Consider the following 14,855-nt stretch of genomic DNA (forward strand, 5'->3'; position numbering starts at 1 on the left):
AATAGGATCCATTGGGCCATTCAGGATGCAAACAGAGTGACGGATCCAGCTGTCAGTATGAGTCCTGTACTTCTCCTGTATTCTCCCACAGTACAACTATCATATCAAATAGGTTACAGGAAGTAACTCATGTACTCCTGTATTCTCCCACAGTACAACTATCATATCAAATAGGTTACAGGAAGTAACTCATGTACTCCTGTATTCTCCCACAGTACAACTATCATATCAAATAGGTTACAGGAAGTAACTCATGTACTCCTGTATTCTCCCACAGTACAACTATCATATCAAATAGGCTACAGGAAGTAACTCATGTACTCCTGTATTCTCCCACAGTACAACTATCATATCAAATAGGTTACAGGAAGTAACTCATGTACTCCTGTATTCACCCACAGTACAACTATCATATCAAATAGGTTACAGGCAGTAACTACTGTATATTCTGTCTGTTGATGGTTCTAATAAAGATCCAATATTCTGTTGATGGTTCTATAAGGATCCTATATTCTGTTGATGGTTCTATAAGGATCCTATATTCTGTTGATGGTTCTATAAGGATCCTATATTCTGTTGATGGTTCTATAAGGATCCTATATTCTGTCTGTTGATGGTTCTATAAGGATCCTATATTCTGTCTGTTGATGGTTCTATAAGGATCCTATATTCTGATGATGGTTCTATAAGGATCCTATATTCTGTTTATGGTTCTATAAAGATCCTATATTCTGATGATGGTTCTATAAAGATCCTATATTCTGATGATGGTTCTAATAAAGATCCTATATTCTGTCTGATGATGGTTCTATAAAGATCCTATATTCTGATGATGATGGTTCTAATAAAGATCCTATATTCTTTTGATGGTTCTATAAGGATCCTATATTCTGTCTGTTGATGGTTCTATAAGGATCCGATATTCTGTTGATGGTTCTATAAGGATCCTATATTCGGTTGATGGTTCTATAAGGATCCTATATTCTGTCTGTTGTTGGTTCTTCAAGGATCCTATATTCTGTCTGTTGATGGTTCTATAAGGATCTTATATTCTGTCTGTTGATGGTTCTATAAGGATCCTATATTCTGTTGATGGTTCTATAAAGATCCTATATTCTGTCTGATGATGGTTCTAATAAAGATCCTATATTCTGATGATGGTTCTATAAAGATCCTATATTCTGATGATGGTTCTATAAGGATCCTATATTCTGTCAGTTGATGGTTCTATAAGGATCCTATATTCTGATGATGGTTCTATAAGGATCCTATATTCTGTTTATGGTTCTAATAAAGATCCTATATTCTGTCTGTTGGTGGTTCTATAAGGATCCTATATTCTGTCTGTTGATGGTTCTATAAGGATCCTATATTCTGTCTGTTGATGGTTCTATAAGGATCCTATATTCTGTTGATGGTTCTATAAAGATCCTATATTCTGTCTGATGATGGTTCTATAAAGATCCTATATTCTGATGATGGTTCCAATAAAGATCCTATATTCTGTCTGATGATGGTTCTATAAAGATCCTATATTCTGATGATGATGGTTCTAATAAAGATCCTATATTCTGTTGATGGTTCTATAAGGATCTTATATTCTGTCTGTTGATGGTTCTATAAGGATCCTATATTCTGTTGATGGTTCTATAAAGATCCTATATTCTGTCTGATGATGGTTCTAATAAAGATCCTATATTCTGATGATGGTTCTATAAAGATCCTATATTCTGATGATGGTTCTATAAGGATCCTATATTCTGTCTGTTGATGGTTCTATAAGGATCCTATATTCTGTTGATGGTTCTATAAAGAGCCTATATTCTGATGATGGTTCTATAAGGATCCTATATTCTGTCTGTTGATGGTTCTATAAGGATCCTATATTCTGTTGATGGTTCTATAAAGATCCTATATTCTGTCTGCTGATGGTTCTATAAGGATCCTATATTCTGATGATGGTTCTATAAAGATCCTATATTCTGTCTGATGGTGGTTCTATAAAGATCCTATATTCTGATGATGATGGTTCTAATAAAGATCCTATATTCTGTTGATGGTTCTATAAGGATCCTATATTCTGTCTGATGATGGTTCTATAAAGATCCTATATTCTGTTGATGATTCTATAAGGATCCTATATTCTGTCTGTTGATGGTTCTATAAAGATCCTATATTCTGATGATGGTTCTATAAGGATCCTATATTCTGTCTGATGGTGGTTCTATAAAGATCCTATATTCTGATGATGGTTCTATAAGGATCCTATATTCTGTCTGATGATGGTTCTATAAAGATCCTATATTCTGATGATGATGGTTCTAATAAAGATCCTATATTATGTTGATGGTTCTATAAGGATCCTATATTCTGTCTGTTGATGGTTATATAAGGATCCTATATTCTGTTGATGGTTCTATAAAGATCCTATATTCTGATGATGATGGTTCTAATAAAGATCCTATATTATGTTGATGGTTCTATAAGGATCCTATATTCTGTCTGTTGATGGTTCTATAAGGATCCTATATTCTGTTGATGGTTCTATAAGGATACTATTCTCTTCACACCACAACAACCATATGAAAGGCCTACTGGTATTAGAGAATGTAAGCGTACCAATTGGCACTCCTATTCCCTTATTAAGTACACTACTTTTGAACAGGGTTCTTGTCAAAAGTAGTGCACTATATAGGGAATAGGTTGCCATTTGGGACACAGATAGTGAGAAGGAACTAAATGAGAGAGGAAATCTAATGTCTGCTCCCTGTCTGTATAATGAAGCTTCTGTTAAGATCACAACACCTTTTATGTCTGGCTGCTGGGAGCAGTAAACACTGGTTGCATCCCAAATGGAATCCTATACCCTACATAGTCCCTTTGGGTCCTGATCTAAAGTAGTGCACTATATATGGAATAGTGTGGCATTTGGCCTGGAGTCAGTGGACATTCATTTTCTTTTCATGTCCTGCTTCTCCATCACTCACGCTTTGATGTGTACACTTTCCATTACTTTAGTCCGGGGGGGGGGGGGGGGGGGGGGGGTGGGGGGGGGGGGGGGGGGGGCAAAGTACTGCCCGCGAGACATTTTTTTAAATGTAATAAATATTATTATATTTGAGTTAAGATTTTTGGCCTAAAATGACTCATTCCATGATACACAAACAACCTCCAATAGATGGTGCTGTAGCCTGGCAAGCACGCACTGTATTTCGGCCTACAGTCTGATTCAGAATGCGCTCAGTCATCATAGCCACTTCATTGCTTGACGACTTTTGACGTGAAAAATAAGTGCTGCGAAAATTAGAAAAGTGGACTCTGAATGTTGTGTGTTTAAAGAAGAATGGACAGCAAAATACTTTGTTTTTTTTACTAATATTGGACACTGTCTGATATGCCAAGAAAGTGTTGCCGTTTTTAAGGAATATAATCTCAAATCATCATTTTTCAAGCAAGCATGCTAACTACGCTAGCCCTCTGTCCTCTCAGGAAAAGGCAAGGAAGGCTTCAAAACTTGCCACAAACTTAAAAGCCCAACAAAATAAACTTACTAAACGGTGCTCTACTCCAGACTCCGTAACTAAGGCAAGCTACGTAGCGGCACATCAAAATCTAAGTATAGCAAACATTTTACTGAAGGGGACTTTGTGGAGACTGCTGGTATATTTTGTCCTGAGAGAAAAAGCCAATTTGAGAAAATTAGTTTATCACGCAGAACCATCACCAGGCGCGTGGAAGTGATAGGTGAGGAGCTAATCTCCCAGTTGAAGAAAAAAAAGCAGATGGCTTTGATCTGTTTTTTTCTATAGCACTGGATGAGAGCAGTGACATCAGAGACACCGCTCCACTTAAAATGTTTCTCAGAGGAATAAAGGACAACTCTCCATTCTTACGATGGAATCAATGATGTGAACAACCAGGGGCTCTGATTTATCTGACAGGGTGTCTGCCTGCATGGGAAAAAAAATGTATCTACCATGGAGCAAACTGACAAACGTCACAACAGATGGATCACCAAATCTAACCGGTTAAAACATTGGGCTACTAAAAAGATTATAAAGACAAAAGTAAAAGAAGAAATATTGATATTTCTTCACTGTATTATTCGTCAGGAAGCCCTGTGTAAAAGTGTGTTAAAGCTGGAAAATGTTGTCAAAGTGGTTGTAAAACTTGTCAACTTTATACGGGCAAGGAGGCTTAAACCATCGTCAGTTCAACTTTATACGGGCAAGGAGGCTTAACCATCGTCAGTTCAACTTTATACGGGCAAGGAGGCTTAACCATCGTCAGTTCAACTTCATACGGGCAAGGAGGCTTAACCATCATCAGTTCAACTTTATACGGGCAAGGAGGCTTAACCATCATCAGTTCAACTTTATACGGGCAAGGAGGCTTAACCATCATCAGTTCAACTTTATACGGGCAAGGAGGCTTAACCATCATCAGTTCAACTTTATACGGGCAAGGAGGCTTAACCATCGTCAGTTCAACTTTATACGGGCAAGGAGGCTTAACCATCGTCAGTTCAACTTTATACGGGCAAGGAGGCTTACCTCTTACATCTACAGTCTGCTCCAATATCCAATGATGGGCGGGGCGCGAAATACAAACTCCTCTAAAATCCGAAAACTTCCATTTTTCAAATATATGACTATTTTACAGCTATTTAAAGACAAGACTCTCCTTTATCTAACCACACTGTCCGATTTCAAAAAGGCTTTACAGCGAAAGCAAAACATTAGATTATGTCAGCAGAGTACCCAGCCAGAAATAATCAGACACCCATTTTTCAAGCTAGCATATCATGTCACATAAACCCAAACCATAGCTAAATGCAGCACTAACCTTTTATGATCTTCATCAGATGACACACCTAGGACATTATGTTATACAATACATGTATGTCTGTTCAATCAAGTTCATATTTATATCAAAAACCAGCTTTTTACATTAGCATGTGACGTTCAGAACTAGCATTCCCACCGAACACTTCCGGTGATTTTACTAAATTACTCACGATAAACGTTCACAAAAAGCATAACAATTATTTTAAGAATTATAGATACAGAACTCCTCTATGCACTCGATATGTCCGATTTTAAAATAGCTTTTCGGATGAAGCACATTTTGCAATAATCTAAGTACATAGCCCAGCCATCACGGGCTAGCTATTTAGACACCCAACCAGTTTAGCCTTCACCAAAATCACATTTCCTATAAGAAAAATGTTCTTACCTTGCTTGTTCTTCGTCAGAATGCAGTCCCAGGACTTCTACTTCAATAACAAATCTAGGTTTGGTCCCAAATAATCCATCGTTATGTTCCATCAAGACGTTTTGTTCGTGCGTTCTAGACACTATCCCAACGCTAAATCTCGGCCACGAGCATGACGCAGAATGTGACAAAAAATGTCTAAATATTCCATTACCGTACTTCGAAGCATGTCAACCGCTGTTTAAAACCAATTTTTATGCAATTTATCTCGTAGAAAAGCGATAATATTCCGACCGGGAATCTGCCTGTCTGTATACTGAGGGAAAAACCGAAAGCCGGGGGCGGGGCGGGTCGCAAGCGTAAGGCTTAGTCCACTGAGTGACCACTTAGCTTTTGCTCTCCTTTGTTTCAGCCAGGGCTTTGAATTACGTCATTCCTGTTTTTCCCGGGCTCTGAGACTCCATTGGAGACGTGGGAAGTGTCACGTAACAGCAGAGATCCTTAGTTTTTGGGAGAGATGCTTCTGTTCAGGTACTTCCTGAACAGAAGCATCTCAGGTTTTTGCCTGCCATAGGAGTTCTGTTATACTCACAGACACCATTGAAACAGTTTCAGAAACTGTGGAGTGTTTTCTCTCCAAAGCTAATAATTATATGCATATTCTAGTTTCTGGGCAGGACTAATAATCAGATTAAATCGGGTACGTTTTTTATCCAGCCGTGAAAATACTGCCCCCTAGCCATAAGAGGTTAACCATCGTCAGTTCAACTTTATACGGGCAAGGAGGCTTAACCATCGTCAGTTCAACTTTATACGGGCAAGGAGGCTTAACCATCGTCAGTTCAACTTCATACTGGCAAGGAGGCTTAACCATCGTCAGTTCAACTTTATACGGGCAAGGAGGCTTAACCATCATCAGTTCAACTTTATACGGACAAGGAGGCTTAACCATCGTCAGTTCAACTTTATACGGGCAAGGAGGCTTAACCATCGTCAGTTCAACTTTATACGGGCAAGGAGGCTTAACCATCGTCAGTTCAACTTTATACGGGCAAGGAGGCTTAACCATCATCAGTTCATTCAGCTACTCAATGACACCGAGGCAGAGCACCAGGACTTGTTGTACCATTTCGAATGTTCTCTGGCTAAGCCTGGGAAAAGTATTTTGCCGTGTGTGGGAACTGAGATCAGTATGTTCCTTGATATGGTTGGTAAAGCTGACGACTTCTCCGAGTTGAAAGACACCGACTGGCTGGGCGTCTTTGTTTTCGGTGTGGACCTACTGGGGCATGTGAAAGACCTGAATGTGAAACTGCAGGGAAAAATTGTGTTTTTGTGCTTCAACTGTATTCCAACGTGAAAGCATTCAAGACCAAACTTATGTTGTTCTCCAGACAAATGAGAAGCTGGTCTCTCGCTCATTTTCCGACACTGGCCGCGCAATGAACGCGCCCACATCGCAGTGCCGCACTGAGACATACAGCAGCACTTTGATCGACCTGCATGAGTTTTCCCACCGCTTCTCAGACTTCAACAAGATTGAGACTGAGCTGGAGCTTGTAATATGTCCCCTGTCTTTCCACAGTGAGAAAGCACCACCAAATCAAATCAAATATTATTTGTCACATGCGCCTAATACAACAGGTGTAGACCTTACAGTGAAATGCTTACTTATAAGCCCTTAACCAACAATGCTTTAAGAAGCTTTAAGAAAGTGTTAAGAAAAAAATATATAGATAGGTACAAAAAAAATGTAAATAAAAGTTACAAATAATTCAACAGCAGCAGTAAAATAACAATGTGGAGGCTATATACAGGGGTTACCGGAACAGAGTCAATGTGGAGGCTATATACAGGGGGTACCGGTACAGAGTCAATATGGAGGCTATATACAGGGGGTACCGGAACAGAGTCAATGTGGAGGCTATATACAGGGGGTACCGGAACAGAGTCAATGTGGAGGCTATATACAGGGGGTACCGGTACAGAGTCAATGTGGAGGCTATATACAGGGGGTACCGGAACAGAGTCAATGTGGAGGCTATATACAGGGGGTACCGGAACAGAGTCAATGTGGAGGCTATATACAGGGGGTACCGGTACAGAGTCAATGTGGAGGCTATATACAGGGGGTACCGGTACAGAGTCAATGTGGAGGCTATATACAGGGGGTACCGGAACAGAGTCAATGTGGAGGCTATATACAGGGGGTACCGGAACAGAGTCAATGTGGAGGCTATATACAGGGGGTACCAGAACAGAGTCAATGTGGAGGCTATATATAGGGGGGTACCGGAACAGAGTCAATGTGCGGGGGCACTGGTTAGTGGAGGTATTTGAGGTAATATGTACATGTAGGTAGAGTTATTAAAGTGACTATACATAGATAATAAACAGAGAGTAGCAGCAGCGGAAAAGAGGGGTCTGGGTAGCCATTTGATTAGATGTTCAGGAGTCTTATGGCTTGGGGGTAGAAGCTGTTAAGCCTTTTGGACCTAGACTTGGAGTTCCGGTACCACTTGCCCTGTAGTAGCAGAGAGAACAGTCCATGACTAGGGTGGCTGGTCCTCCACTCCGACAATTAATCCACACATAAAACGGTCAACTGAATCGTTTCTAGTCATCTCTCCTCTTTCTGGGCTTTTTCTTCTCTTGAGATTGTCAACTTTCATAAACTAGGTGCATTACCGCCATCGACCTCGTTCGTCTTTCAGTCACCCACGTGGGTATAACCAATGAGGAGATGGCACGTGGGTACCTGCTTCTATAAACCAATGAGGAGATGGAAGAGGCAGGACATATAGCGTGATCTGCGTCACAAATAGAACTAACTTCTATTTTAGCCCTTGGCAACGCAGACTCATTGGTGAGCAGTGTGGGTGCAATAATTGAATAATATAGATTTCTACATTTATTTTACGACGCGAGCAGTGTAGTCAGCCTGTTAGACTATACCACCGTGATCAACAGACTTCATTACCTTCATTACCACACCTTTCCCAGGGACATGAAACAAGCTAAAGTTATTCCTCTGTATAAGAAGGGGATAAAGTCTGACCCTGGGAATTATAGGCCTGTATCTATCCTCTGTGTTACATCAAAGATCCTGGAGAGAATTGTACATGAGAAAATGTAGGAATATGTTAACAAACAGGGTCTAATGTCTGATTTTCAGTCGGGTTTTTAGAAAAACATACTCCACTGATTCATGTCTACTTTACTTGACTGACTTCATCAGGAAAGAGATTGATGAGGGAAATCTGTGTGGAATGGTACTGCTTGACCTACAGAAGGCCTTTAATACAGTTAACCACTGTCTCCTAATCTCCAAACTGGAGGCACTGGGGTTAAGCAGTATCCCTCTAGGCTGGGTAAAGTCCTATTTATCAGGAAGGGAGCAAGTAGTAGAGGTTAACGGTTCACTGTCTCAGGCAAAACCAATGAGTTGTGGCGTTCCGCAGGGGAGCGTGCTTGGGCCTCTGCTGTTTTTATTGTATATTAACGATATGAAAAATGCTTGTTCTTGCCGTCATTTTCTTTATGCGGATGACTCTACACTTCTAAGTATGTTGGAGAGCATACTTAGCACAGAGCTTACTAACATTAGCAAATGGCTTGGAGATAATAAGCTATCTCTGCACTTAGGGAAAACTGAAGCAATTATTTTGGGATCCAGACCTAAATTGTGTAGGTCGTCTGAAATCAGAGTGGAGTTAGGGGGTGAGGTGCTGACTACTAAAACCTCTGTTAGCTACTTGGGATGTATCCTTGATGGAAGCTTGGGAGGTGTAAACATGGCCAATAAGGTGATAGGGAAGGTTAATGCCAGGACTAAGTTTTTGGCTAGAAAGTCCAAGCTGCTTGATAAGGACTCCATGAAGTGCTAGCTACTGCCCTCATTCAATGCCATTTTGACTATGCTAGTACTTCCTGTTTTGGGGGCTTATCTAAACTTATGAAGCTCCAGATAGCCCAGAATAAGCTGATCAGGGTAGTGTTGAAGGTGAGTCTACGTACTCACATAGGCAGGAGCTGCTTTCAGGAACTAAACTGGCTGCCTGTTGAAGCTAGGGTGTCCCAGATTAGACTAGGTTTGGTTTACAGGAGTATTTATGGTCCTGCGCCCAGATATCTAAGTGATTACTTTCCTTGTGTTAGAGATGCACACAATCACAGCACCAGATCAGGTGTTGTTGATGTGTGCTTATACAGGTTCAGGAGTAATGCTGGGAAAGGTACTTTCTTGTATACTGGAGCCTCAGAATGGAATGAGTTGCCTCTGCCCATAAAAACAACGTCCTCTCTGGACAGCTTTAAAAATAAAGTAAAAATATGTTTGATGTCCTCTGTGCCCATTGAATAACCCAATGGGCACAGTATGATGTAACTGGAATGATGAGATAGATGTTGTTCTTCTGTGTTTTTGTTTGATTATTTCGCTGCCATACTGTGTTGGATCTTGTCTAGCCATCTTGTCTCAAGAGGACCACAATGGAAATAAGTCCCAGACTTTATTGTGTGTTGTCCTCCATGATTTTATTAATGTGCATGTATGGCTTTTAAGTTTTGTGTGCTTGTTTTTTTAAAATGGTCAAATTAATAAACTAAACTACAACACTGACAACACACACACACACACACACACACACACACACAAATCACTCCCCATAAAATGCAGCATTAACACTGCATGCTTCTCATCAAGGTTTATAATCTACTGAAGAGTAGAAGGATGTACGGTAAGCAGTGAGCACTATGCACACTACACCAATTCCATCTGGACAAATCTCAACGATACATGGAACTTGAAGTTCTCAACCTGCTCCACTGCAGCCCCGTCAACCATCTCCTTTGTCTTGATCACATTGAGGGAGAGGTTGTTGTCCTGGCACCACACGGCCAGGTCTCTGACCTCCTCCCTATAGGCTGTCTCGTCGTTGTCGGTGATCAGGCCTACCACTGTTGTGCCATCGGCAAACTTAATGATGGTGTTGGAGTCGTGCCTGGCCATGCAGTCATGAGTGAACAGGGAGTACAGGAGGGGAACTGAGCACGCACACCTGAGGGGCCCCCGTGTTGAGGATCAGCGTGGCAGATGTGTTGTTACCTACCCTTACCACCTGGGGGCGGCTCGTTAGGAAGTCCAGGATCCAGTTGCAGAGAGAGGTGTTTAGTCCCAGGGTCCTTAGCTTATTGATGAGCTTTGAGGGTACGATGGTGTTGAACGCTGAGCTGTAGTCAATGAATAGCATTCTCACATAGGTGTTCCTTTTGTCCAGGTGAGAAAGGGCAGTGTGGAGTGCAATAAAGATTGCATCCTCTGTGGATCTGTTGGGGCGGTATGCAAATTGGAGTGGGTCTAGGGTTTCTGGGATAATGGTGTTGATGTGAGCCATGACCAGCCTTTCAAAGCGCTTCGTGGCTACAGACGTGAGTGCTACGGGTCGGTAGTCATTTAGGCAGGTTACCTTAGTGTTTTTGGCCACAGGGACTATGGTGGTCTGCTTAAAACATGTTGGTATTACAGACTCAGACAGGGAGAGGTTGAAAATGTCAATGAAGACACTTGCCAGTTGGTCAGCACATGCTCGGAGTTCACGTCCTGGTAATTCGTCTGGCCCCGCAGCCTTGTGAATGTTGACCTGTTTAAAGATCTTACATCAGCTACGGAGAGCATAATCACACAGTCATCCGGAACAGCTGATGCTCTCATGCATGTTTCAATGTTACTTTCCTCAAATCGGGCACAGAAGTAATTTCACTTGTCTGGTAGGCTTGTGTCACTGGGCAGCTCGCAGCTGTGCTTCCCTTTGTAGTCTGAAATAGCCCTGCCACATCCGCCGAGCGTCGGAGACGGTGTTGTATGATTCAATCTTAGTCCTGTTTTGATGCTTTGCCTGACACACAAGCTCATCAACACCCAACGAGACAGTGCTTTGAAGAAGTACAAAACAGCAACAATAGACCAGTTCTATGGCTCACTGAATTAAACAATGTTTCCAAACATTAAAAAGCCCAAAGGATGTTTGTTTTATTCAGGTCCACATTTGTGTGTTTCAACAGAAGTTTTCAGTCATGAATTACAACAAATCCCGTCACAGGTCAAATTGAACAAATGACCACTTGTCAGCTGTTTTGAGAATCTCAAAGATGACAGCAGACTTTGATGCCCTTACCAAGATAGGTGACCAGACCCATTGTTCACATTAAGACTTGAATAACTGTGACTGGGGTAATGTTAATGTTTTTTCATGGTGATGGTTATGCAGTGAGAATTATCCAACAATGCACTTGGATACAGGTCATAACTAAAATCCGTCAGATTCGGGCTGAGGTGATTGGATAACTGTAACTATGGCTCACGATGGAGATGAGAATTGTTCTTTAATATGCTTTCAGAAACAGACCATTCCAAATGAAACGGATGCTCTTACCATGTTTCACTACCATTTATATTTATATATAAAACACATCTGCTGTTACATTTGTCATGTCTCCAGTCATATAATATATATATATATATATTTTTAAGTTTGCATATTGTGACTAAGTTTGATTGTACTTTACAAGGGTAGAGATGCAGGATCTGTGTCTGACTGTCTGTGATGTTATAAATTATGTCCATTTTGTGAATAATTTGTTCACAAAAAACAGAGGTAGAGATGGTATACGGGTAGAATTGTTCAGCAAGCGTATGTACCCCTACAGTACACTAGTAGTTACGTGTCCATGTGAAAATGAATAAAGGCTTCACATGTTTTGTCATATATACATATAGTATGTGGCCTTTCAATTGGTTTCAAAAAGTCAATGTGGCCCTTGAGCCAAAAGGTTTGCCCACCCCTGCCTTAGACTATACCACTATGATCAACACACTTCATTACCTTAGACCGGGGGTCGGCAACCCGCGGCTCTAGAGCCGCATGCGGCTCTTTAGCGCCGCCCTAGTGGCTCCCTGGAGCTTTTTCAAAAATATGAAAATGGAATGTGAATATATTTTTTGTTTTAATATAATTTATTATCCAATGCTGTAAAAATGTCTATAATAAATATTTAATTTCAACATTTCTGTCAACGAAGATTTACGTCATAGCCTGCGACACACGTTTCTTTCAGCTCGGCGTAGTGCCAGACAGGTGGCTGTTGCAAACAAACCGACGGGTGTGTCATGGGCCATGGATCCCAAATGGAAAAAGAGAAAGATAGCTGAGGAGAACAGAGGATTCCACAGTTCTTGGACCGAATCATTTGCTTTCATTGCCAATGCGGAAGTATTGCCTGCATGTGTAACCGATGTGAAATGGCTAGTTAGTTAGCGGTGGTGCGCGCTAATAGCATTTCAATCAGTGACGTCACTCGCTCTGAGACTTGAAGTAGGGTTTCCCCTTGCGTTGCAAGGGCCGCGGCTTTTGTGGCACGATGGGTAACGATGCTTCGGTGGGTGTCAGTTGTTTGATGTGTGCAGAGGGTCGCTGGTTCGAGCCCAGGATGGGGCAAAGAGAGGGACGGAACCTACACTGTTACACATGTTTGCTTTGTAATGAGAAGTTGTCAAATAACAAAAAGAGTAACGTGGAAAGACATTTCCATTCTTCCTGACAGTTATAGGAACATGAAGAAATATGCATTTGGAGTATTATCCATCTTTGGATCAACATACCTGTGCGAGCAGATATTCTCAAAAATGAACTACATAAAATCCAAATACCGCACCCGCCTCACAGATGAGAGCTTGCAGTCCTGCGTGAAGATTAAAGTTACATCTTACATGCCCGATGTTGAGAAGCTGTCCAGTGATGTCCGAAAACAGAAGTCACATTAAACGGGTAAGAACACACTCCTGTCATAGGCACATATTTAGTAACAAAGTGGCTGTTTTTATAAAGTGATTTGTGATTTTTGTCAGTATATATTTGGAATGACGTGCGTGTCAAAAGAGAAGAGGAGCTGCTGCACATTTGCAGAAAACTAAAGAGAAGAGGATAATGCACAGAAATCGAACTTCAACTGTATTATTTTAATTTTATATACTTTACCTTTTCAAAAGGCTGCTGTTTTATTGCACTCTGTCTGTTGCCCAGATAAGGGGGAAAAGAGAAGAGGATTGTATTATTGAGGATTGAAAAGGACTGCATTTTATTTCCATGGGGAGGTCTGAAATTACAGGAGGCCTATTATGCACGTTGCACATTTTGTTGTTGTTTTTTCGAATCCTAAAAATGACATCAAATCTGATTTCTGTATTGTATTTCTATAATTTCATCAATGCAACGAAACATAATACATGAATATTATAATGGAAGTTAAACTTAAAGCGCCATCGTACAGCAGAGTAGTCACGTGGTGCGTCATTCTCTCCAGGATGCGCTGCAGGTAAAATAAACGTTTAATCATGAATGCTTATTATGTATTTGTAGCCTACTTATCATTTTGATAGTAGGCTAATATAGCTAATATAGACACTTACAGCATGTGTTGCCTTCATTATAAGGCTTATATAAGGCTTTTAATTTTTTGCGGCTCCAGACAGATTTGTTTTTTGGTTTTTTTGGTCCAATATGGCTCTTTCAACATTTTGGGTTACCGACCCCTGCCTTAGACTATAACACTGCACACTTCATTACCTTAGACTATAACACTGCACACTTCATTACCTTAGACTATCACACTATGATACAACACACTTCATTACCTTAGACTATAACACTGTGATAAAACACACTTCATTACCTTAGACTATAACACTGTGATCAATACACTTCAGGGGGGGGGGGGGGTCCTAGATCAGGACTCTTACTCAGAGATGTTTGATATATACAGTCTCTGTTCTGACCTGAGGCCTATTGACTACAGTAGATCAGGACTCTTACTCAGAGATGTTTGATATATACAGTCTCTGTTCTGACCTGAGGCCTATTGACTACAGTAGATCAGGACTCTTACTCAGAGATGTTTGATATATACAGTCTCTGTTCTGACCTGAGGCCTATTGACTACAGTAGATCAGGACTCTTACTCAGAGATGTTTGATATATACAGTCTCTGTTCTGACCTGAGGCCTATTGACTACAGTAGATCAGGACTCTTACTCAGAGATGTTTGATATATACAGTCTCTGTTCTGACCTGAGGCCTATTGACTACAGTAGATCAGGAATCTTACTCAGAGATGTTTGATATATACAGTCTCTGTTCTGACCTGAGGCCTATTGACTACAGTAGATCAGGACTCTTACTCAGAGATGTTTGTTACATACAGTCTCTGTTCTGACCTGAGGCCTATTGACTACAGTAGATCAGGACTCTTACTCAGAGATGTTTGTTACATACAGTCTCTGTTCTGACCTGAGGCCTATTGACTACAGTAGATCAGGACTCTTACTCAGAGATGTTTGTTACATACAGTCTCTGTTCTGACCTGAGGCCTATTGACTACAGTAGATCAGGACTCTTACTCAGAGATGTTTGTTACATACAATCTCTGGTCTTACCTGAGGCCTATTGGCTCTCGTACGCCAAACCTCATCTGATTTCCCAGCATCTGACTGATCTGTAAGATAAATAGAAAACACAATACATCTCAATTCAATACATCTTGATTTAATAAACCATTTAACCATTCTACAAGCAAAGGGACTCCTA

At 40.9% G+C, this 14,855-nt stretch overlaps 1 protein-coding gene across 2 annotated transcripts in view; it reads right to left on the minus strand.

Annotated features, from left to right (window-relative positions):
• Positions 1 to 14,855, minus strand: part of LOC115203584 (tumor protein p53-inducible protein 11) — a 73,750-nt gene that overhangs the window by 12,713 nt on the left and 46,182 nt on the right. For both annotated transcript variants that reach the window (XR_003880209.1, XM_029768373.1), the window contains exon 3: positions 14,705 to 14,763. Coding sequence is in view for 1 of the 2 variants with exons in the window: in XM_029768373.1 (XP_029624233.1) it covers positions 14,705 to 14,763 (59 nt within the window). In the remaining variant the exon portion in view is untranslated. The remainder of the gene's footprint in view (positions 1 to 14,704; positions 14,764 to 14,855) is intronic.

Source organism: Salmo trutta, chromosome 12 (assembly GCF_901001165.1).
Source record: "Salmo trutta chromosome 12, fSalTru1.1, whole genome shotgun sequence".
Taxonomy (NCBI): Eukaryota; Metazoa; Chordata; class Actinopteri; order Salmoniformes; family Salmonidae; genus Salmo; species Salmo trutta.